Source organism: Vulpes lagopus, chromosome 10, assembly GCF_018345385.1.
Source record: "Vulpes lagopus strain Blue_001 chromosome 10, ASM1834538v1, whole genome shotgun sequence".
Lineage (NCBI taxonomy): Eukaryota > Metazoa > Chordata > Mammalia > Carnivora > Canidae > Vulpes > Vulpes lagopus.
In genome coordinates this window covers 62,624,933-62,650,900 of record NC_054833.1, presented here as the reverse complement: position 1 = coordinate 62,650,900, position 25,968 = coordinate 62,624,933, and the positions used below count along the sequence as shown (strand labels likewise).

General features: G+C 38.1%; 1 protein-coding gene across 1 annotated transcript in view; it reads right to left on the bottom strand.

Annotated features, from left to right (window-relative positions):
* MAP2K4 (mitogen-activated protein kinase kinase 4) overlaps positions 1-25,968 on the bottom strand; it is a 133,175-nt gene that overhangs the window by 5,507 nt on the left and 101,700 nt on the right. The window contains exons 8-9 of the mRNA XM_041770275.1: positions 10,854-10,931; positions 7,386-7,534 (exon numbers count right to left, since the gene is read on the bottom strand). Of these exons, the coding sequence (XP_041626209.1) occupies positions 7,386-7,534; positions 10,854-10,931 (227 nt within the window). The remainder of the gene's footprint in view (positions 1-7,385; positions 7,535-10,853; positions 10,932-25,968) is intronic.

Genomic DNA, 25,968 nt, shown 5'->3' with positions numbered 1-25,968 from the left:
CTATCTTCCTGCTAATTTATACTTTATCATTGTTCTGCACTTTTATTTCAATACATTTAGGTATAAATTTACCTTGATTTAATCCTACACCATACAGAGACTTTAGTTTCAGTCTGAGAACATATCCTAGATCACTTCTCAAATGCTTTTCACTACTGTCTCCCATATCACTTCTCCACTTCCAGAATTATCTCATCATTTTCACTACATTTTCACCTTAAAAGTTCCCATTCTATTCTCCTTGGTGCTTAACTGCTCTCTGCTACAGTCTAATCTGTGGCATGCTGGGAAATCCCTAGGCCTATCTGCCAACTTCCAATTCTGTCCTCAACTGTTTCTGGTCTAGAGTACATCAAATCTGCTGTCCTTTGTAAAGATAGCTATGTTTTCTCATTTCTAAAACTTCTATTTGTTTCATTGCCGTTTTACTTCTTCCTCAGTTTTAACAGAACGTACCCCTTCATTTCCTTCATTTGTACATCCTAAAGATACTTATTTTATTTTGAACTGTATTTTAGACTATCCCATAAACTCAGCTTGATTTAAAGTACATTCACATTCTGTTTTACTAGTTGCTTTTCTTAGCATTAGACTCCATGTATTTTGGAATTTTGGTTTGTGAGGTATGCATGGTTATCTGTACATCAGTTCAATAATTCTCTGAGCACCTACCAAGTACTATGAGCAGCTAGAGATACACAGAACAGTGTATCTGTGGCATTCACTGTGGCTGCTTATTTTCGGGTCCACCAATATAGAACAAGGTCCCATCACAGCTCCCTGAAGTTCCAGTCCCCTGCTGATATTAGGATTATTACAGACCTGGTCCTCTGGCTATCTATGCCCCCGCTGTTCCATAGCCCTGCAGCTTGCCATGCCCAGGCAGCGGCTGACATGGGTATTTCTTTCACTCCCCAGATCCTGACTTCTAAACAGCTTGATGCTGTGGGTCCCCGTCCACAAAAGAGCACTTGTAGAACTTTGATGCTGCAGGAAGTAAGGCCCCAGCTGCCACTGACTGCTTCTAGACCTGGAGAGAGCAAGGGCAAAGCTGCAGACCTCCAGAGTACTTTTTACATACTTCCATCATATCTGCCATCCGTACCGATGTTTACTTTGTAAAGCTGCCATGACTTTTTGGTTTTCTATTTTTCCATGTCGTTTAATGGAGCAAAAAGCTGTGCCAAAATAGAAACTCATAATGCCATGTAAGTAGAAATGTTTAGCCAAATTATTAACACTGTCTTCTGTTTCAGAACTGCTGTTGCCATTAGTAATCATATTAATCCCAAATTAAGCCCTGTGCATCCATTAAGATGGCCACCTGCCAAATTCATTCCAATGAAATAACATTTTAAAATGTATTTCCTTAGCCACGTATCAGGTGCTATCGTTACCACAATGGACAGGCAAACATTTCCATCATCTCCGAAAGTTCTGCTGGCAGCTTCAGAGCCACTTTTCGGTTTACTGCTCTTCCCTTCAATTACATCTAATCTCCTGCTTAATCCAGCTGCTGAGTTTTTTAGTTTATGCTTTTTATTTCTGGATGTTCAATTCATTGTTTTGTAAGTTTCTGTTCCTTGCTTGTTTTTCCAAGCTTCTTCATTTCTCTTTAAATTTATGAAAAACTTTTTTGTTTCTAATTATTCCCATATCTGAAGTCCTCAGATATATTCCTGTGACCAGTCGTTTCTACTAATTCTCATTTCTTGTATGAATGTTGGAATTTCTTCTGAACAGCTCATATTGCACTTGACTTTATCTTTGAGAATTCTTGGGTACCAGCTTGAAGGATCTGGTCTTGCTTCTGCCAACTGAGTCTGTCCAAGCAGCAACCTCTTACAATCCTTACCTCCCCTAATTCATTTTAAGCCACTTTATTTTTTAATTGAAGTATCATTGACACACAATGTTACACTAGTGTCAGGGATACAACACAGTGATTGGACAAGTCTATACATCATTATGCCATGCTCTCACCTGTCACCATACAACACTATTACAGTATCACTATGTTCCCCATGCTGTACCTTTCATCTCCATGACTTATTCATTCTACGACTAGAAGCCTGGACCTCCGACTCCCCTCCACCCGTTTTACCTATTTCCCCACCCCCCTCCCCTCTAGGAACCATCAATTCTCAGTATTCATGGGTCTGCTTCTGCTTTTTATTTATTCATTTGTTTTAGATTTCACATATAAGTGAAATAATGGCGTTTCTCTTTCTCTGACTTATTTCATTTAGCATATCTTCTAGGGCCATCCATGTTGTAACCATGGTAAGATTTTCTTCTTTATATGGCCAAGTTACATTCCACTACATATATGTGTGTATGTGCCCATCCACACACACACCATACACCTTTATCTACTCATCTATGGATGGACATAGATTGCTTCCATATCTTAGCTATTATAAATAATGTTGCAATAAACATAGGGGTACATATATATTTTTGAATTAGTGTTTTCATTTTCTTTTCCTAAACAGTAGTAGAACTACTGGATTGTATGGTATTTCTATTTTTAATTTTTTGAGGAACTTCTGTGCAGTTTCCACAGTGGATTCCTACCACTAGTGCATGCAGGTTTCCTTCTTCTCCACATCCTTGCCAACACCTGTTATTCCTTGTCTTTTTAATTCTAGCTAGTCTAACAGGTATGAAATGATATCTCCTTGTGGTTCTGATTTGCATTTCCCTGATGACAAGTGATGTTGAGCATCTTCTCACGTGCCTCTTGGCCATCTGGATGTGTTCTTTGGAAAAATGTCTATGCAGGTCGTCTGCCCATTTTTTAACTGAATTATCTGCAGTTTTTTCATGTTGAGCTGTATGAGTTCTTTATATATTGTGGATATTAACCCCTTATCAAATATCTTACCCTCCCATAAGTCCTGATTTCACTTAGTTTTAGAACTCTGTTTTATACTGTTACATTTAAAAAGATACCATAATATTTTATCCAATATTTTAGTAGTTTCGGTGCAATTACTGTCCAAGATTGACTCCACCCTAATAACCTGAAGTGATCACATTTATCATTCTATAGCTGTTTCTTCACTCTTCGGGTATTGCTCTCATTTTGTATCTTTCTTCATTGGTGTGTACTTTTATATGTGCCTGTGTTTTAAATGAAAGCTTGTCAAGTTTTCTTTATCTCTGAAATGCATAGGACAACAGCAAAATCTTACATCATGCCTAGACATGGCTTTTTTTTTTTCCTTTTGGTTAATTTGGTCTGGTATTTTAATTTAAGGACTCAAGTTTTTCTTCAAGTAAAGAAAAAGTTCATTTTAATTCTCTATTATCGCTTAAGTGGAATCTCCTGGATTTTTTTTCTCCAAATCTCTCATCATTTGTCTTTTGTTTATCTTTTTGTCCCTTTTATCTGCAAGATTAACTCAAGGGTGTTGCCTACTTCATAGATTTGGTCAACATTGCAATACTCAATATGCTGTGTACCACCACTTCCTCCCCCTTCAATTCAGAAACCATGTTTTGCTACTTGAAAACTCTTCCTGAATTCAAATTAGTCCATTCTCACCAGTTTTTTCCCCCTGAATTCTTCAGTGGCACATTTTACAAGAGTTTGTTTATTTGAATTTTTCAGATTGATACAATTCTCGTCTTCATTTTTGTTTCCTCATGCCCCAGGGACATCAATGCTGATCGGACACCACAAGCTGATCCTGGTCACAGACCTTGGTGACTGTGAGAAAATGTGGAAAGCTATCTCTAGAGCACCATCCCCTTGCCAAGGGATTCATTTCTTGGGTTTGTTAGAGCAGCTTCCACCGTGCTCCCCAGCCTCTAACCAACATAGTGTCTTCGCTATCTCTAGCAAAGGCAGGAATGAATACTGCCACAGAGTCCCAGCCATGTCTGGAACCCACTATGGACAATACTCCCTTCAAGATGTTTTTAGGATCAAGATTTGATTCCTGGCAGCCTGTCCCCCAAGCTGCCTCCTCCCGCAGGGCCTCTGTGCTAAGCTGAGGAATTTCTGTGCCGGTCTTACACCCTCCCTGTGATGTTGTCCCTCTGCATTTGGCAAATGTGAGACCAGTCACCCCATCCCTGAATTCAGCCTTATCTTTCCAATTTCACAAGAACTCCTCAAGGATAGTACTTCTACCCTTTTTCAGAACAAAAAAAGACTTTTTAAAAATTCCATTAATGACTTAAATAGGAAGTTAAAGCAGGGAGGAATGTAAACTGTGAGCTGGTATTGTCACTTTGGCCTCTAAGCCCTCATCTCCTTTTTATTCCTTAAGCAATCTTTTAATTGAAGCATGTATTCAGAAAAGAACACACGTCCTAAGTATGGAACAAAAATAAGAGTAACAATATTTGACTCTATTACCTTTTATTCATTCTTGTCTGCTTTTTCAGTTTCATATCAATGAAACCATACACACTATTTTATGTCCTCCTCCTCTCACTCAGTGCTGTCTGAGATTTACCCCTGGTGCTGAGTGCAGCGACAGTCCCATCCCTGATGCCGTATACTGCCGTGTAAACATTGCGAGAACTTACAGTCTACTGTTGACAGATGCTCTTCTTTCCAGCTAGAGGTTATTACAAATCTGCGGTTCTGGACATTATTATCATGTCTTGTAGTGTGCCTCTGTTGGTGGTTTCACTGAGTATACTAGAGACTTGAACTGCTGGAGCAAAACGTATGCGCCAGCTGTACTCCACCAACTCTGGGAGGTCCTGCCACAGCTTCTCAAAGAGACTGCGCCAATTTACATGTCTATAAGTACTGTAAGGGACTTCCAGCTGCTTTAGACCCTCGCGGTACTTGAAGTCTTTAAACTGAAGTCATTTCTGGTGACTATCTGGTATTTCATCATAGTTTTGATTTGCGTTCTCCTGGCATCTAATAATGCCAAATGAATACCCTTTCATATGTTTACTGAACTCCTGAATATCACGTTTTTAAGCATCCTTTCACATATTTGGCCATTTTTGGTTGTCACTTTCTTGTTTATAAGTTTTCTACACATGAACACTCTCATTCTGAATGAAAATCCTTTTTCAAACATCTGTATGGAAAGGACACTGCATGGGTTGGCTGTTCATTCAATGGTATCTTCTTAATCAATAAACATTCTTAATTTTAATGAAATTGAATTTTATCTCTTCTTTTATGCATAGTTGCTTTCTGTGAACTGTTAAAGAAATCTTAATCTACCCAGAGGCCAAGAGAATATGTTCCCATATCTTCCATACATGTTTAACTTACACAACTGAAGAAATTCAGTTTGGCTGAAAAACAGCTCCACGGGAGAACTAAGAAATGTGGCTAGAACAATAAACCCCGTCCAGATCATATTGGGTTTGGAAAGCCAGGTTAATTTAGACTTTATCTTTTTAGGGCCACACACAGCCTTTGGACCAGGGCTCCCCAATCTTTTTTTCCTTGTTGCCCCTTCCTTCCTATGAAATTTAAACACTGTATACCTGTTTCTATTCTACAGTAGCCCTGTGGAGGGCTGCAAACCATTATGTTATCCAAGAGTTTCTGCCTCTCCAACAAAGTTTTGCCCCCTATGGAGTGATGATATCACACTGTTAAAAATGCATGCTCTAGGAGAGCTTTAAACAAAAAGTAACATGATCAGATGTGCATCACAAAAATACAACTCTGACAAAAAGAAGAATGGTTTAGAACAACATGATATTGGATTATGAGGAAATCCACTAGAAACCTGAACAATCCAGGTCAGAGAGGATAAAAAATGCCCCCAGGACAGTGGAAGGGAGAATGGACAAGTGTGGAGAGCTGACAGGAGCAGGTCATAAAAACAGATGTACTTCTGACTACAGACCCAGATGATCTGGGATGAGATGGAACTATGGACCTACTCAGAGAAAACAATGCGACACTGATGTCTATACCCATTACCTGTAGGGGAGAACTGGTACCAAGGGACACAGAAATAAAAAAAATACACAAGTACTAAACATATTTACAACAGAACCAGCAAAGAGATGAAGGGATTAAGAAGAAAGCAACTCTGGTGGTAGTGTCACAGGTGAGCATTTTAGAAACTACTATGCTTTATGACTCACATACATTACTTTAGCCAAATTGCTTCATTAAAATGGAATATATAAAATCACATGTAATTCTATAAATTGTATATCTGTGTGCAAAGGAACAAAGAGCCAATCTGAGTCCTCCTAATAGCTTTCTAATAGAAAACCTTGAGGTATTCCTCTTCCCCCTGGAAAACCAATGCAAAAGGAGAATTTCATCACAGAAGATGAAATATTTTCTAATTATATTTTTAAATTACTTGAATATTTTCTAATTATTCCAAAAGAGGGCAATGTTCAACCATGAAATATAAGTCTTCTAGGAAAAGAAGAGGGAGACACAGCAGTCCTGGCAAGAAAAAAAATTTGGAGAAAAAGAAAAGTATTTTCAAGAATAAACACATCCTGGGATGCCTGGATGGCTCAGCAGTTAAGCTCTGCTTTCAGCTCAGGGCATGATCCTGGAGTTCCCGGATCAAGTCCCACATCAGAATCCCTGAAGGGAGCCTGCTTCTCCCTCTGCCTGTGTCTCTGCCTCTCTCTCTCTCTCTGTGCCTCTCATGAATAAATAAATAAAATCTTTTTTTTTTTAAAAGAAAAAGAATAAACACATCCTACTTTTAAATCATGTTGGATAAATTATCAAAAATATTCAAATGATAAGAAAACAGGCTTCATTTAAAACACAGACTGAAATAGTACAAAGCACAACTGAATTCCTGTCATATCTGCACATATTTTTATGTTCTACACACAAAGGTGTGCACAGATACACACACCTGTGACAAGGTACACAAACACCACCAGGTGTTGGGTGCACATTTCCCATGGAATAAAGTTTCAGAGAGCCAACACACAGCCTACCAGCTGGGCTTTGGGCCTGGCTCTACTGCACATATTCCACCAGGTTACAAGCTATGTCAGAGTGGAGATCCGCCCCTGCAATTGCAATCTGACCTGGTAGGGTCTTGACTTAGTAAAAGCTTCCACGTGATGCTAGTACAACTTCACTGTTAGAACCACATCAGACTAAGATGACTAGTCTCACCTGGGTTGTATTTCTAGTACAAGGCACTAGAAATCTGGAGGCAGCAGACTCTCCACCACCTCACATCTGTTTTTCATCCGATAAGAGTAATAGAATAAGAGAGTGATGCTCTCCATGTCAGCTGGAACCTTCCAGGCAGCCACAGTGACCCAGAGTCCCAGCTCAGAAGCAGAGTGATTGGAAGAAGCTCCCCTACCCCAACAAAAAGGATCAATGCTGCTGAAATTAAGGAAGCTTTGCTGTACTCACTACATGGATTTTGAGAATTTGGAAATCGATTACTCACCACAAGTTGACAAAGTTGATGAAGCTTGGGGAGAATTCCCTTTCCTCAGAGTTACTCAGCTGTGGAGGGTCCCCTTTCACGACTTGTGTGAGTTGATCGAATACACTATTCCACTTTGGATAAGGAAACCGGCCTGTGGCTAACTCGTACTAAAAAGAACATGGAGGGAAAAGCAAAATAGACGGCATTAGTTACTGCTCCTCACCAGAACACCCACACTAAAAATCTGAATTCCAAGCAAAATTCTTGTAAAGCCTTGAATCGAACACAGATGAGGGTGAGGTAAAATTTTTGCAATTATTCAGGCTAAGTAGAAAGGGTATTTGGAAATCAAGATAATAATGGAAAACTCTGTATCAACTGAGTTCAAGACTGGGACTAAAAGGAAACACCAGATTTAAGCCCAGACGATGTCACTGCCGCACAAAGGTTAGGGTAGTCCTCGATTCTGATCCCTTTGTATGAAGCATACTAGAAGGCTGGTTTTATTTTTTATTTTTTTAAAGATTTTTTATTTATTTATTCGGGGGGGGGGGGGGGGCGGGCAGAGACACAGGCAGAGGGAGAAGCAGGCTCCATGCAGGGAGCCTGATGTGGGATTCGATCCTGGGTCTCCAGGATCACACCCCGGGCTGCAGGCAGCACTAAACCACTGTGCCACCAGGGCTGCCCGTGGAAGGCTGGTTTTAGAACTTTCTTGGTACAAAGTATGTATAATCTGTAGTTATCTGAATGGAAGGCCATGGGCAGCTCCCATGGTACATGTAGCAGTTTAGCGCCGCCTGCAGCCCGGGGTGTGATCCTGGAGACCCGGGATCAAAACCCACGTCGGGCTCCCTGCATGGAGCCTGCTTCTCCCTCTGCCTGTGTCTCTGCCTCTCTCTCTCTCTCTCTGTGTCTCTATGAATAAATAAATAAAATCTTTAAAAAAAAAAATGAATGGAAGGCCATATCCAGAATGGTAGCCAAATTCATTTTTAATGGAAGTGAACTTTCAACCAACAAAAGCCCAACCTGAGCTCAAAGGAAGCAACGTACAAATTCTGTTCTCCAGCCATCCTGTGGTTACTACAATTTCAACAAGCAGATGTTACTATAACTGAAGAAATCAAGTTTGGGTCAAACCCCAAATCCTGACCCCCAGTAACAGTGTTCAGGACAGTATCTTTAAACCAGGCCAAATCATATCTGGAGAATCTTACAGAAGTATGTCCCAATGGGTCAAAGGTCAAACATATCTGTGGACTATATTCTCATCTTTCTCTCCCTCTGTTCTGAGGATGAGAACCGAGAATCTGTGTGTTTTTTTTTAAAGATAGGTCTAAATATACAGCATGGCCCCGATGAGCCCCATTTTAGGGGCACTGACAGGTGACTGATATGGGATGGGGACACCCCAAGTTCATCGGAAGAGACAGCATCCAAGAGACGCTGTCTGAGGACACTGTTGCGAAGCTTTTTCAGTTTAGGACTATTTGATGGTGTCAATGTGGTCAAATATTAAATTACTAGATTATACAGTGAAAGGAAAGCTGCCAAGCAAACCTAAGGGCTTCCTCCAATGGGAGACTGGGGTGGGAAGGCCTTCCTCACCCTAAGATGGCGCCCTCAGCTCAACACTGTCCCCATTTACACACACACACACACATACACACACACATGCCTGTGTGAGAGCAGGCAAGTGTGCTACACACACAGGGAAATTCCATCCTCTGGCTGAGGTTACTTTTTGATATAAATACAAATGCTTGGGACAAAGTAAACCTTATCGGTTATTCAAAACACTAGGAATACCTTCATCAGATTCATTCTTGAAAAGGGGTGTTAATAAGAAAAGGAAGCAGTAAAATGCACCATTTAAGGTGAAGGACTGAGGAACTTAGAGAAAATTTCACGCATTTCTTAATTTTTCTAAGATTATCCATATGGAAAATAAATTATGAAGCAATTATAAGTACTGAATACCTTACTTCTAAACAAAGTTTAGCCAGATATACTAAAAGAACTTGCTGAAAATGTTTCTGCTAAAATTTTTCACAGAACAAAATTCTGTTTTTATGATGAAATAAATATGCTTTTGAAACAGAACTGGCTTGAAACAGAATCTGTCTGTACAGGTGTTTCTGAATCATGAGTGTCCTTCATATGCACACAGTTGGGTGCCTCAGCAGGAAGGTACAGGTCATGCTCTAGGTCTCTGGACCAGTCACCACACCTAAAAGATGTCTATGTTCCATGGTCTCTCCTAACTAAACAAAGGGATTACTTCTCTCCTTTGGTCAGTTGGCTTCACAATAAGAAAATACTCCAGGAGGTATCATCCATCCCACGTCATAAAGGAAACCAGATGGAGTCTTCTGCAGAGGAGAGCTATTAGCCTTCAAACTCTTTGTACCGAAAATTCATTAGGCCTAGAAGGGTGACTCACCAGGGGAACTATGGGTCTCATCCATAGGAAGATCTTAGGACCTCATAATGCCAATGAACAGATGGAGATCATTTAGAAAGTTACAAAAAAAACCTCTTTGCTCCAAACTAGTGTTACCTTCATGCTGTGGGACCTTATTAAAAATGGCAGGAAATGAAAAGTTTGGGGCTGCCTACCAAACAGGACACAGCCCCCTCTAGTGATGGGGAATTCACACAGTGTACCAGAAGATGTCCAAAGTCAGAAAAAGGCCACCAAGCCATGATAAAACACAGAAAGCACCAAAAAATAAATCTAAAATTTCAAAACAAAATTCAATAATAAGGAAGTAATAAGCAAACAAAGATACTTTTAAGACAGAAGGAAAATTTCAATACAGTCACAGATGAGATGAGAAGTCTATTATATCTACTTTGTTGCAAATTAAGAAGCTTTCTCACTGTTCCTCCTCAGTGTTGTTTTAAGGTAGAACTTTTACTAGGATGATCACCTAGGTAGTTTGTGTTCCTCCAGAACTGAATTACTTTCAGCTCACTCATTCATGACTTTTCTACTCAGTGAGCAGAAGATTCCAGGTAGAAACTATTTTCATGCACGTGAATTTATATACCTAATACACATGCTGCACAGAGTGTTACCACACACACCACCCTCACCTGAGGTGGGAGGAGCCAGTCACTGCTGCACTGACTACAGGTGAGCTGCCCTCCCCCTATCCTTGTCCCTGGTATGGTTGCTGACTCCTAATATCTCTGGCCAAGAGACCCAGAGTAACATCGAAGAGCAAGCATAAAACCTTGAGGTACACTGCATAAAATCTTGAGGGGGACCATCAACTGGTTTGAACGTTAGAGTAAAACATATACTTTATTTCAACAACTAGAAGGCACAGTCCCTGTGATTGTAACCATAGGAGAAAACTAAGTAAAAGTCAAAGATTAGAAGAGGAAGGGAAAAAAGCAGTTCTTACAAGGGGTGGAAAACTGATAAAATTTTCTTGTAATTTTAAATTTCCTACTACACTATGAAGACGAACATACCAATGTGATCCCCAAACTCCAGACATCAGAGCGGACGTCATATCCTTGTCGTGATGCACTCGGGTCTATTCTTTCAGGCTGGAACACAAAGAGAAGTCATGGTCATTAATTATGCATACTCTCAAGGAGCAGGATGGAAGCAACAGCTGGGTAGGGAGCTGAAATGCCAGCACACTCCTAGAAGAATCCATATCTAGGGTGAGACTTGGAGTAACAGGAAGCCATTATTATACTGAAAACCAACAACAATGACAAAACCCAACCCAATGGCCACCTCCATACAAGGAACACACAGCAACTCTTCTAATTTTTTCCCCTAAGGACTCACCAGCATTTACAAACCGGAAGCTGAGAACAAAGAAAAAAGGAAGAAAACTGGAAAAGTGAAAAAAATAAAGAATTACAGGGTCAGATTAGTAAGCAAGTAGTGGTAAACAGATTAAAACAAAACAAACACTAGGTCTTCTCCATTTCACTGAATAAGACCACACCACAATATATCTGAGATACAAGAGCAAACATGAGCTAAATTCATTATAATTATTCCATCCATTCTTCATCATAAAGCTAAATGCATCACTATGCATATCTTTAAGGATATCTATTAATCATTTTTAATGAAATTAAGGTACTGTCAAATATATTCTCCTATTATGCAAATAGCAAAATGTGTAATCTCTGTGAAGGGAGCATTCTTTACATTTCCTTGAAATAAGGATCATTATTTCCCTGAAATAAGGTATAGAGAAAAAGAGAACCAGTAGCACAGAGCTGAAAATGGTCCTTAGCTAAGCAAAAATTACTGCTATTGAAAGAAATGTCCAGAAGTATAAGCACTGACTGTGTTATAATCTCTGCCTCTCGCCAACAACTAGTTTGGAAACCTATTTTACATAATTTTTGTTTTGAACAGGGGTACTGTGACTGCATAAATATTCACTGGAAGCTACTTAATTTTTAGTTGTAAAAACACATATTTACTTGATAAGACACATATTACATAAAAATTCCAGACAATCCACCAAGAAAGGAAAATACTCTATACAGCAACAGAAAGATACACATTTTTCTCAAGCTCACGTGGAACATTCACTGATAGAGACCATGTGTGGGGCCATAAAACACACCTTATTTTTAAAAAGAAAAATCATACAAAGCATGTTCTCAGATCACAAAGTCACTAAATTAGAAATCAGTAACAGAGAGTTATCTGGGAAATGCCCAAATATTTGGAGATTAAACATACTTCCAAGCAACACACCTATCATAGAGGAAGCTCAAGAAAAAGTGAAAAAACAAAAACAAAACTCTGCACTAAATGAAAATGAAATAGACCTTATCAAACTTTGGGAAATGCAGTGGGAGAAGTATTCAGGGGGAAATTCATAGCACTGAATGCAAATACTAGAAGACAAAAGAGATCACAATCAATACCTCATTTTACAGCTTTAAGGAATTAGAGGAACAAGTAAAATAGACAAAAAAAAAAAAAAAAAAACCAAACACACCAAACACACACACACACACACACACACACCAAAAAGACAACAAAACCCGAAAGGATTCTTTGGAAAGATCAACAAAATTTACAAACTCTCAGCTCCACTAACTGAACAGAAAGGACAATCAGATGGCTAAAATCAGAACAAAAGTGGGGATATGACTACTACTCTTCCAGAAATAGAGGAAATGGACACTTGAAAATGAAACCTATCAAAAATAAGAGAGAAATCTGAATAGCCTTAAAATTACTTTTTCAATGAATTTGTTATTAAGAACCTTCCCATGAAGAAAAGCTGAAACCCAGGGATACCTGGGTGGCTTAGTGGTTGAGAGTCTGCCTTTGGCTCAGGGCGTGATCCCGGGGTCCTGGGATTGAGTCCTGCATCGGGCTCCCTGCAAGGAGCCTGATTCTCCCTCTGCCTGTGTCTCTGCCTCTCTCTTTGTGTCTCTCATGAATAAATAAATAAAATCTTAAAAAAAAAAAAAGTCAAAACGCAGATGGGTTCTGGTGAACTCTTTCAACCATACAAGGGAGAAATAACAGCAGTCTTACACATATGTCTCTCAAAAAATGTTTTATGAGTCAATATAATAACTTACAGAAACCTAAGAAAAACATTACTACACAATTCATAACCCTCATAAACACAGACACAAAAATTGTTAACAAAAATATGAGGAAATCTAATCGACAACATGTGAAAAGAAAACAATCATGACCAAGTGGTGTTTATCTCAGGAATACAATACTGACTTGAAAAATGAAGAAATATCGTATCATCATCTCCATAAATGTAGGCATCTGACAAAATTCAAAACTCAGTTCTTAGCACACTAAGAGAAAAGAAGCAAAGTTCATTTCACAAAGGGCGTCCAAAAATCAGCAAGAGCGATCATATTTACCTGTGAAATCCAGAACATTCCCTTCCTAATTAAATATGGAACAAGGTACAACTTGTATTCAGCATTATTTTGGAGGTCCTAGCCAATACAAAAAGGTAAGGGGTGGGGGTAGCCACTACCTCCACTCACAGACACTTAAAAGTTCAACTGTTTACACAGAAAATCAGTACTAAAATTAATAGTGAAACTAGCAAGGACACAGGGCACAATGACAAAATAATGCAAATCATCTGTATTTATCAACAAAAAAAATACTGGAAGGGGCACCTGGGTGGCTTAGTCAATTAAGTATCTGACTCTTGATTTCAGCTCAGGTCATGATCTTGGGGTTCTGTGATCAAGGCCCACGTCAGGCTCTGTGCTCAGCATGGAGTCAGCTTCTCCTTCTCCTCTGCTCCTCCCTTCTCTCTCAAATAAATAAAATAAATAAAATCTTTAAAAAAAGAGAGAGAAAGAGAAATACTGGAAAATACATTTTTAAATTCCATTTACAATAGTAGCATCAAGAAACATGAATTCCTTAGGAATAAATTTAAAAGGCACACAAGGGTTCCTATACTGAAAACTACAAACACTGCTGACAGCAAAATGACCGAGAAACAGAGAAACAGCAGGTACTGAAAAACTTGGTAATGCCAAAATATCCACTGGTGAATGGATGAATAAACTGTGGTCTATCAGTACAATGCAGAACTTCTCAGCAAAAAAAAAGAATGAACTAACACAACAGCATGGTTATCTCTTAGACATTATGCTGAGAGAAAGAAGGCAAGACACAAACCAGGATATAGTGTAAGATGACATTTACATGAAACTCTGGGAAAAGCAAATCCAATTGACACAGAAAATAAGACCAATGATCTTTTTTTGGTGACAGACATCAATCAATCTCTTGATTGATGAGGCAATTACATGAATAACTACATTTGCCAAAATCTGAAGTATATATGTAAAATGGAGGCCTACCATTTGTGGTATTGGTGTTCATTCTGAAACTGCTGTATGTTTAGGTCAAAGAGGTAGAATTTCTAGCATGTGTGTGCTAAGAAAACTTACCCAACTCCTGTAAATAAGTCAAAAAAAGATTCCACTTCTTTTCATTCATACTGGAGCACTGACAAGCCTACCCGAGGATTATTTATATGTCCTTTCATTTTGCTTGATATTTATTATTCATTAGGGCCAGATACTTAAGTTACGTGATTACCTGTATATTTTTGTCCACGAGGGATGCAAATGATTTCTGTCTAGAAACCCCAAAGTTACTTCCTTATGGACGTGGAGATGACTGGCAGAACTGTATTTGAATAAGCCAACCCATCCTGGCATTTCTTCCTCGGGGATCATAAATATTAAATTACACAAATGTGGGATCCCTGGGTGGCGCAGCGGTTTGGCGCCTGCCTTTGGCCCAGGGCGCGATCCTGGAGACCCGGGATCGAATCCCACATCAGGCTCCCGGCGCATGGAGCCTGCTTCTCCCTCTGCCTGTGTCTCTACCTCTCTCTCTTTCTCTCTGTATGACTATCATAAATAAATAAAGTTAAAAAAAAATCTTTAAAAAAAAAAAAAAAAAAAAAAAAAAAAAAAAAAAATTACACAAATGTTCTTGAGCTAGTCTCACTACCATCCTGTCTGTCCAGTGTTCTTATGAATGAGTTCAATGTATTTTAGACAACTTCTTTCTTTACTTGTATGTATAATATTTTTAACATTTTGAAAATTATTCTTTGATAGGAGTAGATATTTAAGATTAATGAAATTAATTAGAGACCCTGCATCCTAAATCTAAATCCAAAGTATAGGCTTGAAAAACAAAAAGCTTTTTAAAAATATTAAAGTTTAAAGGAAAACATCAACTCGGAGAATAGGGTATGTAACAATAACAAAAATAGCAAAAAAAAAATATTAAAACAATTTTATATCCAAATATATATAAAAATATATATATAACTCAAGTTACACTGTATTGAAATATATAAAATAAAAACCAAAAAATAAGGAGAAACTGACAATAGTAATAGTAATAGTAATGTTTCTTGGATTAAAGAGACAAAAAAAGAAGTGTTGAATAAATGTAATTAATAATACAGAGCAGGCTTTTTCCAGTATTTCATTTTTAATTGATCATTGATCATGCTAAAAAGAATCTCAGTATGTCCCAAAAGGTAGAAGTGTACAGGCTAAGAAGCTTTGAAAGGAATAAGAGATTTTTAAAAATCAGTGAAACACTTTGTAGTGGTTAGCTATGATGTGTAACAAATTATCCTAAAACTTAGTAGCTCAAAACAACAAACGTTTAATATCTCACAGTTTCTGTGAGTCAGGATTCAGGGATTATTTTTGATGTGTGGTTCTGACTCAGGGTGTCTCATGACTGTACTCAAAATGTTGGGTAGGGCTGACTTTTCTGGGTCTGGAGATTTATCACCAAGTTCATTCACACGGTTCCTGGCAGGAAGCCACAGTTCCTCACCACATGAGTTTCTCATAAAGCTGCTTATGTGTCTTTACAACATGGCAGCTGGCTCTCTCCAAAGTGAGCAATCCAAGAAAGAAAGCAAGCTACAATGCTTTTTTATGACCTACTCTCAGAAGGGACACAATGTCCTTTCTGCCATATGTTCTTCATTAGAAGTGACTTGCTAAGTTCAGTCCATGCGTCATGGTCTCCACCTTTTAAAGGGAGGTGTATTAAAGAAATAGCAGACAAATTTTTAAACTACCCCACATTTGGATATTAAAAACATTCCAGTAAATAGTTCTTACATCTAACATTAAAAGCAACTAAGAAGATAAAAATATGTATGTGTATACATGTACACAAGTACATGCCCACAAGTATATGCTGATGCTGAGAAAATAGTAAAATTTCACAGGTTTTCAAGAATTCTCTATCTTTCCTCAAAGACTCCTGGTTAAGATGGATTTCAATCTCAAAGAATGAAAACTATGCCAGCACTAATGTTATGAAGTCTTGGGAAACTGTTTTAAACTTGAGGTCAAAGATGTTTTGCTCATGAGATAATCATTAACTTTTTACCATACGAATAAAGATGGAAATTTTCCCAATTTGATTGTTTAAAGCCAGCATAGCCCATGTTAAACCTTCACAATGTGAACTATATATCAATCCCACTTAAACACTGTCATGCAGATATTATAAATATTAACATACCAAATGTAAAAATATATTAAACATATAAACTATGAGCCAGGTAGGGACTATTTCTCCAACACGAGAATGGATCAACCACAGGAAATAGATGTTACTGTGATAGTCACATCAGCAGCTATGCAGGGAGAAACATTTCCTCATGGACTGAATGATACCAAAAAGGCATTTAATAAAATTTTAACAGCTGTTCCTGATTCATTCTGATCTCTCTCACACACATTCACATACAGAAATTCACACAGAGTTAAATCAGAAAAAAAAGCATTTGCTTTCAAGACCAAGAAACCGCAAGAATCCTACTATCAATATTGTCGTTCAACATTGATCTAGATGCTCTAAGCAAAGCAACAGAGGTAAATGTAAGAAAAGTAAATACACACACAAGTATGAGAAATATCAATAAATACAAGGAGGGCCAAGGCAAAATTATTTGCAGAATGGTACCATCTGAAACCTATTCAAAAGTGAGGTAGATTAGTAATTTGGCTGGTTATAAAATTAACATATCAATCTAAATAGCTTTCCTCTGTATATCAGCAATTATTAGGAAAACACATTACACTTAAAATAGCAACAAAAAATTGTCTTAGCACCCAAGAACACAGCAGGGAACAAAGACTAGAGTCTCAAAGGGCTCACGATCTAGTCAGGAGGAGATACATAAACTAAAATAATCAGGTGGTGATAAGGGTTACGAAGCACAGCAGGGTCAAGGAGGGAAGACAGAAAGGGAGGGTATTATGTCAGATGTGATGGTCCAGGAAGGATTATCGGGCATGTGATATCTGCTCCAAGACCTAACTAAAGTGAAAAACTGGCACATTAAAAATATTCATAGGGGAAAGAGTTCAAAGGAGAAAGAAAAGTCCCCGAGGTAGGAATATTCTTCCATATACACATGGAACAGAGGTCGGTGCCATGGCCAGAGCTGGGCAAATGAGGCTGAAGGTAATATGAGGGCAATTCAGAAAGATAGCTGAGGGCAAGATCACATAAAGCCTTAAAGGACCATTATGAGGATTTGGGGATGAGTGTTAAGCAGAGAGATGGCACAGTCTGACAATGTTTGGAAAGGACAACTGGCCACTATGTTGACCACAGACTGCATAGTAGAACAAGGTTAAGCAGGGAGACCATTCTGGAGACTACAGAAATCAGGCAGGTGAGAAATGTAGGTGGCCGGACCAAGGAACATCCATAGTTTTTAAGAGGGTGGGTTCTATGCCTTGAAAGTAAAGCAGACAAATGTTTGTTTATGGGCAGGATGCAGAATATGGAAAATAAAAGGAAATGAAACTTCAAAGTCTGTGCCCTGAGCAACTGGAAAGAGGAGTTGATATTTACTGAGATACAGACAAACAGGGGTTGGCAGGGAGGGAGCCCCCAGATCTTGTAGGGGGCAGAGAGGTGATATGATGAGCTTGGCAACGGACTTCCTATATTAATCACTTCTGTAGGATCTCAGAATGGTTATAAAGTAGGAAACCAGATACTTGACTTTGGAATTACAGGTGAGATGTGGGCAGGAAAGAAGTTATCACCATTCACCATACCTGAGCATCCACTATGTGACAGATGCTACACTTTGATGAACAAAAGAAGCAAAGTATTAATCCTAAGGATTGGATGAACTCACTAAAAAAATTTCAGTAGTTAAGAGGAAAAAAAGAGATTGAATGCTCAGCCCTGGGGCATACCAGTGTAAAAAGACTGGGAAGATGAGAAAGCCCTAGAGAATCAGGAGAGATGGGCCAGGCAGGAAGGTAACCAAGAGCAAGTAATGTCAAGAATGCAAGTGACAAAAGTCCTTCAAGAATATAGTATTTCAAACATTACAGGAAAACTAAGGAAGATCATGACTCAGAATTCACCACGGGCTTCAGCAACATAAAAGACAGTATTCACTCTGATAACAGCAGTTAAAATGTGGTGATGGGACAAAAGGACCCACGAGGATGGGTTCAGAAAGAATTAAAGGAGAAAAAGGGGGCGGCTGGGTAGCTCAATGGGTTGAGCATCTGACTCTTGATTTTAGCTCAAATTTTGATTTCAAGGTCATGAGGTTAAGCCCTGCTTTGGACTTGAAAATAAAAAAAAAAAAAACGGAGATAAAGCACACACAGTGGGTATAAACAAGTATTCAGAAATGACAACAGAATTTGAAAGGACTTATTAATAAATGCGTACAGCCTGTTGGAAGGAAAAATTAGCAAGAAACATTAAGATAACTGGAGTGGATGGAGAAAAACAACATATTCTTCATTGAGAAGACTCAAGAACATAAAAATGAAATAACCAAAGAAATTTCTACATCTAATGAGATGCCAATAAAATTCCTGAGTTACTTTTAACAATGATACACCATTCATATGAAAAATACAGAAACATGACACAATGCAGTTCAGAAACACTCCCAAATCCAAGGATTTAGTGTAAGAGTATTAAATCTCAACAATGGAGTTTGAATAAACAGATAATTTAAAAAAAAAAACCCTCTTATTCTATAGGTGAAAAGGGTTAACAGGGCACTTGTCGCTATGATCCCTGAGTAAATGCATAGAATTGCTGAGTCATTATATTATATACCTGAGACTAATACTACCATATGTTAATTATTCTTGAATTAAGAAAAAAAAATTAGAGCTGTCTGCGTGGCACAGTGGGTTGAGTGACCAACTCTTGGTTTCAGTTGCGATCATGATCTCCTGGTCATAGGACTGAGCCCCACGTCGGGCTCTGCACTCAGTGCTAAGTCTGCCTCAGGTCCTCTTTCCCCCTCTCTCCCTCCAGTTTATGGTCTCTCTCCCTCTCAAAGAAGAGGCTCCCCATGGGAGCACAATGCAGGACTGTCTTCTTTTAAAGAAAATAAAATCTTTAAAAGAAAAGAATAAAAAACAAATTCAGAGTTTAAAAAAATTCTTAGCTGGTTAACCATCTACGGGCAGAAAAGTTATACTCTTCCCTTTGGTAACACACCAATACCGATCACAGCAGGATTTGAAACCCAAAGCATAAAAAACAAGAGCCTAAACTTAGGTACTCAAATGTGACTCTGCAACCATGTCTAATCTTGGTATAAGAAAGATATTTCAAGATATGCTAACAGCCAGAAACCATAAAGGTAACACCAATAAACTCACCACATGGAATCTTTCTACTTCTGTAATTGAACCACAAAATATGTAAAAGTTCAAGACAAAGAACAGCTTCTGGGAAAACATATGTAACCTAAACCTAATAAGAAAAGGGTTAAAATTCTCATATTTTACATCAGTAGAAAATATTGGCATCTTCATAGAAAAATGGGCAAAGGTTAATACATAAAAGTGGCCAAATGTAAGAAAAAATGGAGAAGTGTCTTTCTCAAAATCCCAGCAAATTTTTCACAAATCTCATTCCGACCTATCAACTCAACAAAGATAAAACTGTAACCCAGAATGATACCTATTTAGAAAACACACCCTTTCAATCCTACATTGTTTTCCCAAAGGTATCAAGAAGCATGCCCCTTTTATAGCTAAGGGAAAACAGAAAAGAGTTGTATAAAGACACAGCTTAAAAATTTTGCAGCAGTATTTAGAATAACAAAACACTTTTAAAAAACCACATGCAGGCAAAAATAGAAAGCCAGTTCATTTTTAGTGGCTAAATTCATTATATATGAAGATGCATCGACCTGGAAACATGCCTGCAAAAGCCTACAGAGCAGATGAAAAGCATATGTGCAAGAGAATTACATTTACATAAAAATGTAGGAGGACAAAAAAAATTAAAAAAAAAAAATGTAGGAGGACATATGCTCACAGCAATTTTTTCTCTTTATGAATGAATGATGGGTAATTATTTCTCCATTTTACTAGTCTGCATTTTATCTTTTATATATTGAACAGGGACATAATCTTCCAATAAAGAAACAGTTATAAAAAAAAAAAGAAACACATTTATAATACTATCAATAGTAGAGTTCTCAAACGCTGAGTTATTTCATTTGACATTTTATTTATTTTTTTTAAAGATTTTATTTATTATTTATTTATTCATGAGAGACACACACTGAGAGAGAGGCACAGGCAGAGGGAGAAGCAGGCTCTATGCAGGGAGCCCGACATGGGACTCGATCCCGGGACCCCAGGATCATGCCCTGGGCTGAAGGCGGTGCTAAACCGCTGAGCCACCCGGGCTGCCCTCATTTGACATTTTAAAAACAGGTATAATGCAATGGGATTTCAAAGTCACCACGAAGGGAAAATATCAAGCCACTAGGGATAAGCTGTTCATCTCAAAGTTACGGGTACAAACAGAAAAAGTGACACATGAGCATCATTTAAGAATGTGCATGTATACACATATGCATTCAAGAGAGAAAATAATCCGATCTGGAATCTTTCCCTGAATATTCCAAAATGTTTTACTAGGCAAAAAATATTAAGAATCTTTAAAAAATTCAAAATTAAGGTAGAAAGCTCTTCTAGAAAAAAACCATCATGAAGGTGTCTGGGTGGCTCAGGTAGTTAAGCTTTTGCCTTTGGCTCAGGTCACAATCCTGGGATCCTGGGATGGAGCCAAGATCCTCAGACTCCCTGCTCAGTGGGAAGTCAGCTTGTCTTCTGCCCCTCCCCCATCTCATGTATTCTCTCACTCTCAAATAAATAAGATCTTTATAAAAGAAAAAAAGAAAACCATCATGGACTTAATGCCCAAAATGGGGGTAGGGGGAGTCTGTTGTGTTCTAACATTCAGAAATAAGCATTCAAACTGCTAAACAAAGAAAGGATATTGGTTACTCACTCGCAAATCCCCATTTCCAAAGATGACAGCAGTGTTATCAATGGACAATTGTTTCCTAAGCTTGATTTCTGTGAAGTTAAAATTCTCAGAGACTGTGCACCTCAAGCGCAGTCTCATTACTGGCCCAAAGAAGGGTGGCCTCCAGTTGCTGTTCTTTTAAGGGCTTTCCTGAGATATAATCCACACATGATACAATTCACCCACTTGAAGCACTCAATTCACTGGCTTTTCCTATATTCTCAGAACTGGGCAACCATGATCAGAGTCAGTTCCAGAACCCTTTCCCCACCCTACACTTTTGGCCACACTATCTGCTGTACTGCAACCTCCCCCCACTATCAGATCTGCTCATCTACTTTCTATTGCTATAGGGAAACCTGGACTTTCATATGAATAGAATCATAGAGTATGTGATCTTTTATACCTGGCTTCTTCCACTTAGTTTGTCTTCAAGGTTTACCCACATCATAGCATGAATCAGTACCTCATTTTTGTTTAAGGCTGAGTAATATTCCCTTGTTCACAGACCACCTTTTGTTTGCCCATTCATCCACTGATGGACATCTGGGCTATTTCAACCTTTTGGCTATCACACATTCATGTAGCTGTGTGCTATAAACATTCATGCACAAGTTTTTGTATGGACATGTGTTTTTATTTTATGAAAAACATTTTTCTTGAAATAAAAACACATTATTTGCATTATTACATACTATACACTATATGTATTGTTTTTCTTTTATTTTTCTCATTTAAAAAATCTTTAAACCAAGAAGAACAGGGATCTAATTGATCGACAAAGCCGTAAAAGCAATAGCTAGCCACCCTGAAGAAAACTTATTTTTTTCCCAGTTGAAAAGCCTGAGACAGTTACAGCATTTATGATACTACTGAATAAACTGTTTTCCATAGACTAGAATCTCTTCCAGTTATTAATATGCATGCCACAATATGAAGTGGGTCTCACTGATGAATATTTGGGGAACGCTAGATTTAGAAAAGTTGTTCCTTATTGAGATTTTTCTCAGTACTTTTAATTCCTGTGCTGATATACACAATCTATCTATACCACTAAAAATGGCACATGGTGGCTCCCAGTTATCTGGCTCTACAAAGTTTTCTTGACAAACCTGTAACATGTCATCCAGAAATAAAATTTTTAAAAAGCCACTTCGTACACTATCTCCCAGTTATTTGAACAGGATTAGTGTGAAGCCATACTACCTTCATTAAAAGTGATATATAGAATGACACAGCAAAAAAAAAGCAGAAGAGGTAACTCCAAGGGACCATCCCTCCAAAGAAACATGAAAAAAAAAAAATAAGGAAAAAAACTGTCATAGCCAACTCTGTCAGAAATCTAAAAAAAACCACAGAAGTTTCTAACAACCAAGCAAACAGTGAATCAAGAAAAAGCCAACTTAAAAGTGGTAAGTAACATTGCAGCATTTTGACTTGACCTCATCCCAATCCCTGCTCCAGCTCAACAACAGTCTTAAGATGGTAGCCAGCGTTCCCAGGGTCGGACCCCAGACCCTGGGCCCACAGGGAAGAGGAAACAGAGCATTAAGAATTGTGTTTGTTCCAACTTGTCTGAGGGCAATGAAGAATAGGTGGTGGTGCACCCGCTCCTCTTCTGCCTAACTTGGAACTCACTCAAGGCAGAAAATCAGAGGACGTTTCTCGAAAACGTCATAAATGAATGGCCCGTGGATGGCTAGTGTGAAAGATGAAGACAGAGATATACTAGAGAACCAGAGGTTAAGGCAGATTTGTAAACAGTTGAGTCAAGCAGGAGTGCCCAAGCATAGCCAATCTGCAAAGACTAAAATATTTGGTGTTTTTTTCCTTTTGTTTTGTTCATGTTTTTTTTTTTTCTTTTTAGGTCCTGGTACCCAAAAAAACCTAGGGAAACTAAAAACAAAACTGTCAAAACACTAGCTGAACACAAGCTAAGAAAACACATCAGAGACCACATAGGAGTAAGAATACAGCCTCTAAAAACAAGACTGTTGGAGGAAAAAAATCACTAGAGAAACAACTAACATCTCACAGAAAGGAGCCAAACAAACCACAAAGAGAAGGAAAGAATCGTCACATTTTACTTCCAAAATTACAATTTAGTTCCAAAATCACATTTTATTTATTTGAGAATCTCAATAGAGAGATTAGAATAGAGGGAGAATCTCAAGCAAACTTAAGGGGCTTGCTTTCATGACCCTGAGATCATGGCCTGAGCTGAAACCAAGAGTCGATTGCTCAACCAACTGAGCCCAAGCACCCCCAGAATCACCACATTCTAATACGTAAAATGTCCGTTTCTCATACACACAAATACAAAGCATGCAAAGAAACTAGAAAGTATGACCCATTCACTGGAGAAATGAACAGGAACAAGAAACTACCTGAGGAAGCACAGACATTGACCTTACAAGACAAAGTCAGATAACCCGGATGGAATAGAAAAATTCTTTAAAGCACACAAATTACCAAAACTGACTCAGAAGAACTAGAAAATCTGAACAGACTCGTAACAAGCAAAGGGACAGAGTTTGTAAGAGAAGCCTCTCAACAAAAATAAGTCTTATAGGGGCTCAGTGGTTAAACATCTGCCTTTGGCTCAGGTCGTGATCCTGGGGTCCCAGGATCGAAACTCACATTGGGCTCCCCAACAGGGAGCCTGCTTCTCCCTCTGCCTATGTCTCTGCTTCTCTCTGTGTGTCTCTCATGAATAAATAAACAAAATCTTTAAAAAAAAGAAAAAAGAAAAAACTCTTATAGGGACTGGTTAATAAGTTCTTTACCAAACATTTTATCTGAATGGCCTTCCAAAGAGAAAAAAAAGTGACCATCATTGTTTTAGTTTTATGTACAAGTATAAAAATGAAAATTATATCCCGAAGAATCCAGTTTTTTGAAACCAAAGAGAGAAACAGATTACAGGTGAATGAATGTGTATTTCCAAATTTGTTGAATAGAGATCAAAGGAGGACACAAACGTCAACAATTTCTTGATGTTGATGAGCTATAGCTTAGTCAGATTTTCAGGCCTAATAGGCTATATGTATTTTAAGAGGAGATTAAGCCAGGGTTTGAGAAATCCCCAAGATAAGTGAATTGACATATTTTAGAAAGAATTGCTATGAAATGAGTTCTTACTTCATTAATTAAGACTAAGTATCTTACAAACTAATACGGATGGGCTCCTAGCACAGAAGAAGAGGTACAAGAGGAAATGCTCCTCAAAGACAGGGAAGCTGGTGTAACTTTTTAGAAGTTTCTTCATGTGTTGGAGGACTGCAGAGGGGAAGCATGTGAGGCTAGTGGGTGAAGGAATCCTTTGAGAATGAAAAGACCATCAATTACTCATCTGGAGAAGAGGAACAAATAAAAAACTGTGAGAAAATGAGTTTCTATTTTACAAATGTCTCAACTGCTTAAAAGAAAAAAAAATCATCTCTATAAGCATTACCATTAATGAAATAACCTAACAGGATGTGTTTTGTGATGTGATGCAATACGAAGTACCCATCATCTACGAAATATCCATGCTGAAAAAATTTATAGCCTGACATTATTCATGAGGGAACAATAATCAGACAAATCCAGAATGTGGGACATTCTTGGGAAATCTGTGTGTGAACAAGGTGATGTCATGAAATTCTTGTAATTATTTTAAGTTTCTGTTTTAGGTGTGGTGATGGTATTGTAGTTATGTAGAAGAGTGCCCTTTTTTATGGGAGAAACACACACAAGTGTTTAGAATGACATTCGTGATATTTGCAACTTACTTTCACATGGCGCACAACACATACAGACACATACATCTCTGTGTTTTTACACACACACCTCGATGAGGGAGGTGGGAAGGTCCCAAAACGTTAACACTGGCAGTTGGTTTATGCAAACACTTGTGTTTCAACTCTACCTTAGTTATACCTCATTATGTTAAATAATCCAAAAGAAATATCACAATTCCTATAGACTAAAGACAAATAATAAATCTTAAATAAAAGACAAGATACACTTCTGTGTTTTCTGTCAAGGTACATCAAGAAGAGTCAAGCCACCACAAGGCTGGTAATAAAATGAATGCCAATCACTCTTATCCATCTATAGGTCTCAGAAAGACTAGAATGGACAGAAGCATTTCATTTAGTTCAGTAAAGATTAGAGGTTGATTCCAAGGCTGAAGAAGCTTAGCAGGAAAAGAAAAGCCCTATACCACCTGGGCCTGTGAACCTTATTTCTACATAAAAATTGAAAGTCTACTTCTTTCTTAAAAGTTACCTGAATTCAAATATTCAGCTCTAGTTGGTCTGCAATTATATTTTTTAAACCTGCATAAATCAGGGACGCCTGGGTGGCTCAGTCAGTGGAACACCTGCCTTCAACTCAAGTCATGATCTCAAGGTTCTGGGACTGAGTTCCCCATTAGGCTCCCTGCTCAGTGGGGTGCCTGCTTCTCCCTCTCTCTCTGCCTCTGCTCATGCTCTCTCACTCTATCTCAAATAAAAATATATATATATATATTTATATATAATATATATGTCTTAATATATATTAAAATATATATACAATGTAGATATATTATATATATCTTAAAAATATATATACATATATATATCTTAAAAACCCTGTATAAATCAAACATAATTCTTAGTCAATGTCCCACTGCACAAACACCTGGTCACCCTTAATACTGTGATAAGCCCTACAAGTCCAGGTAACAGCTTCTAGTTC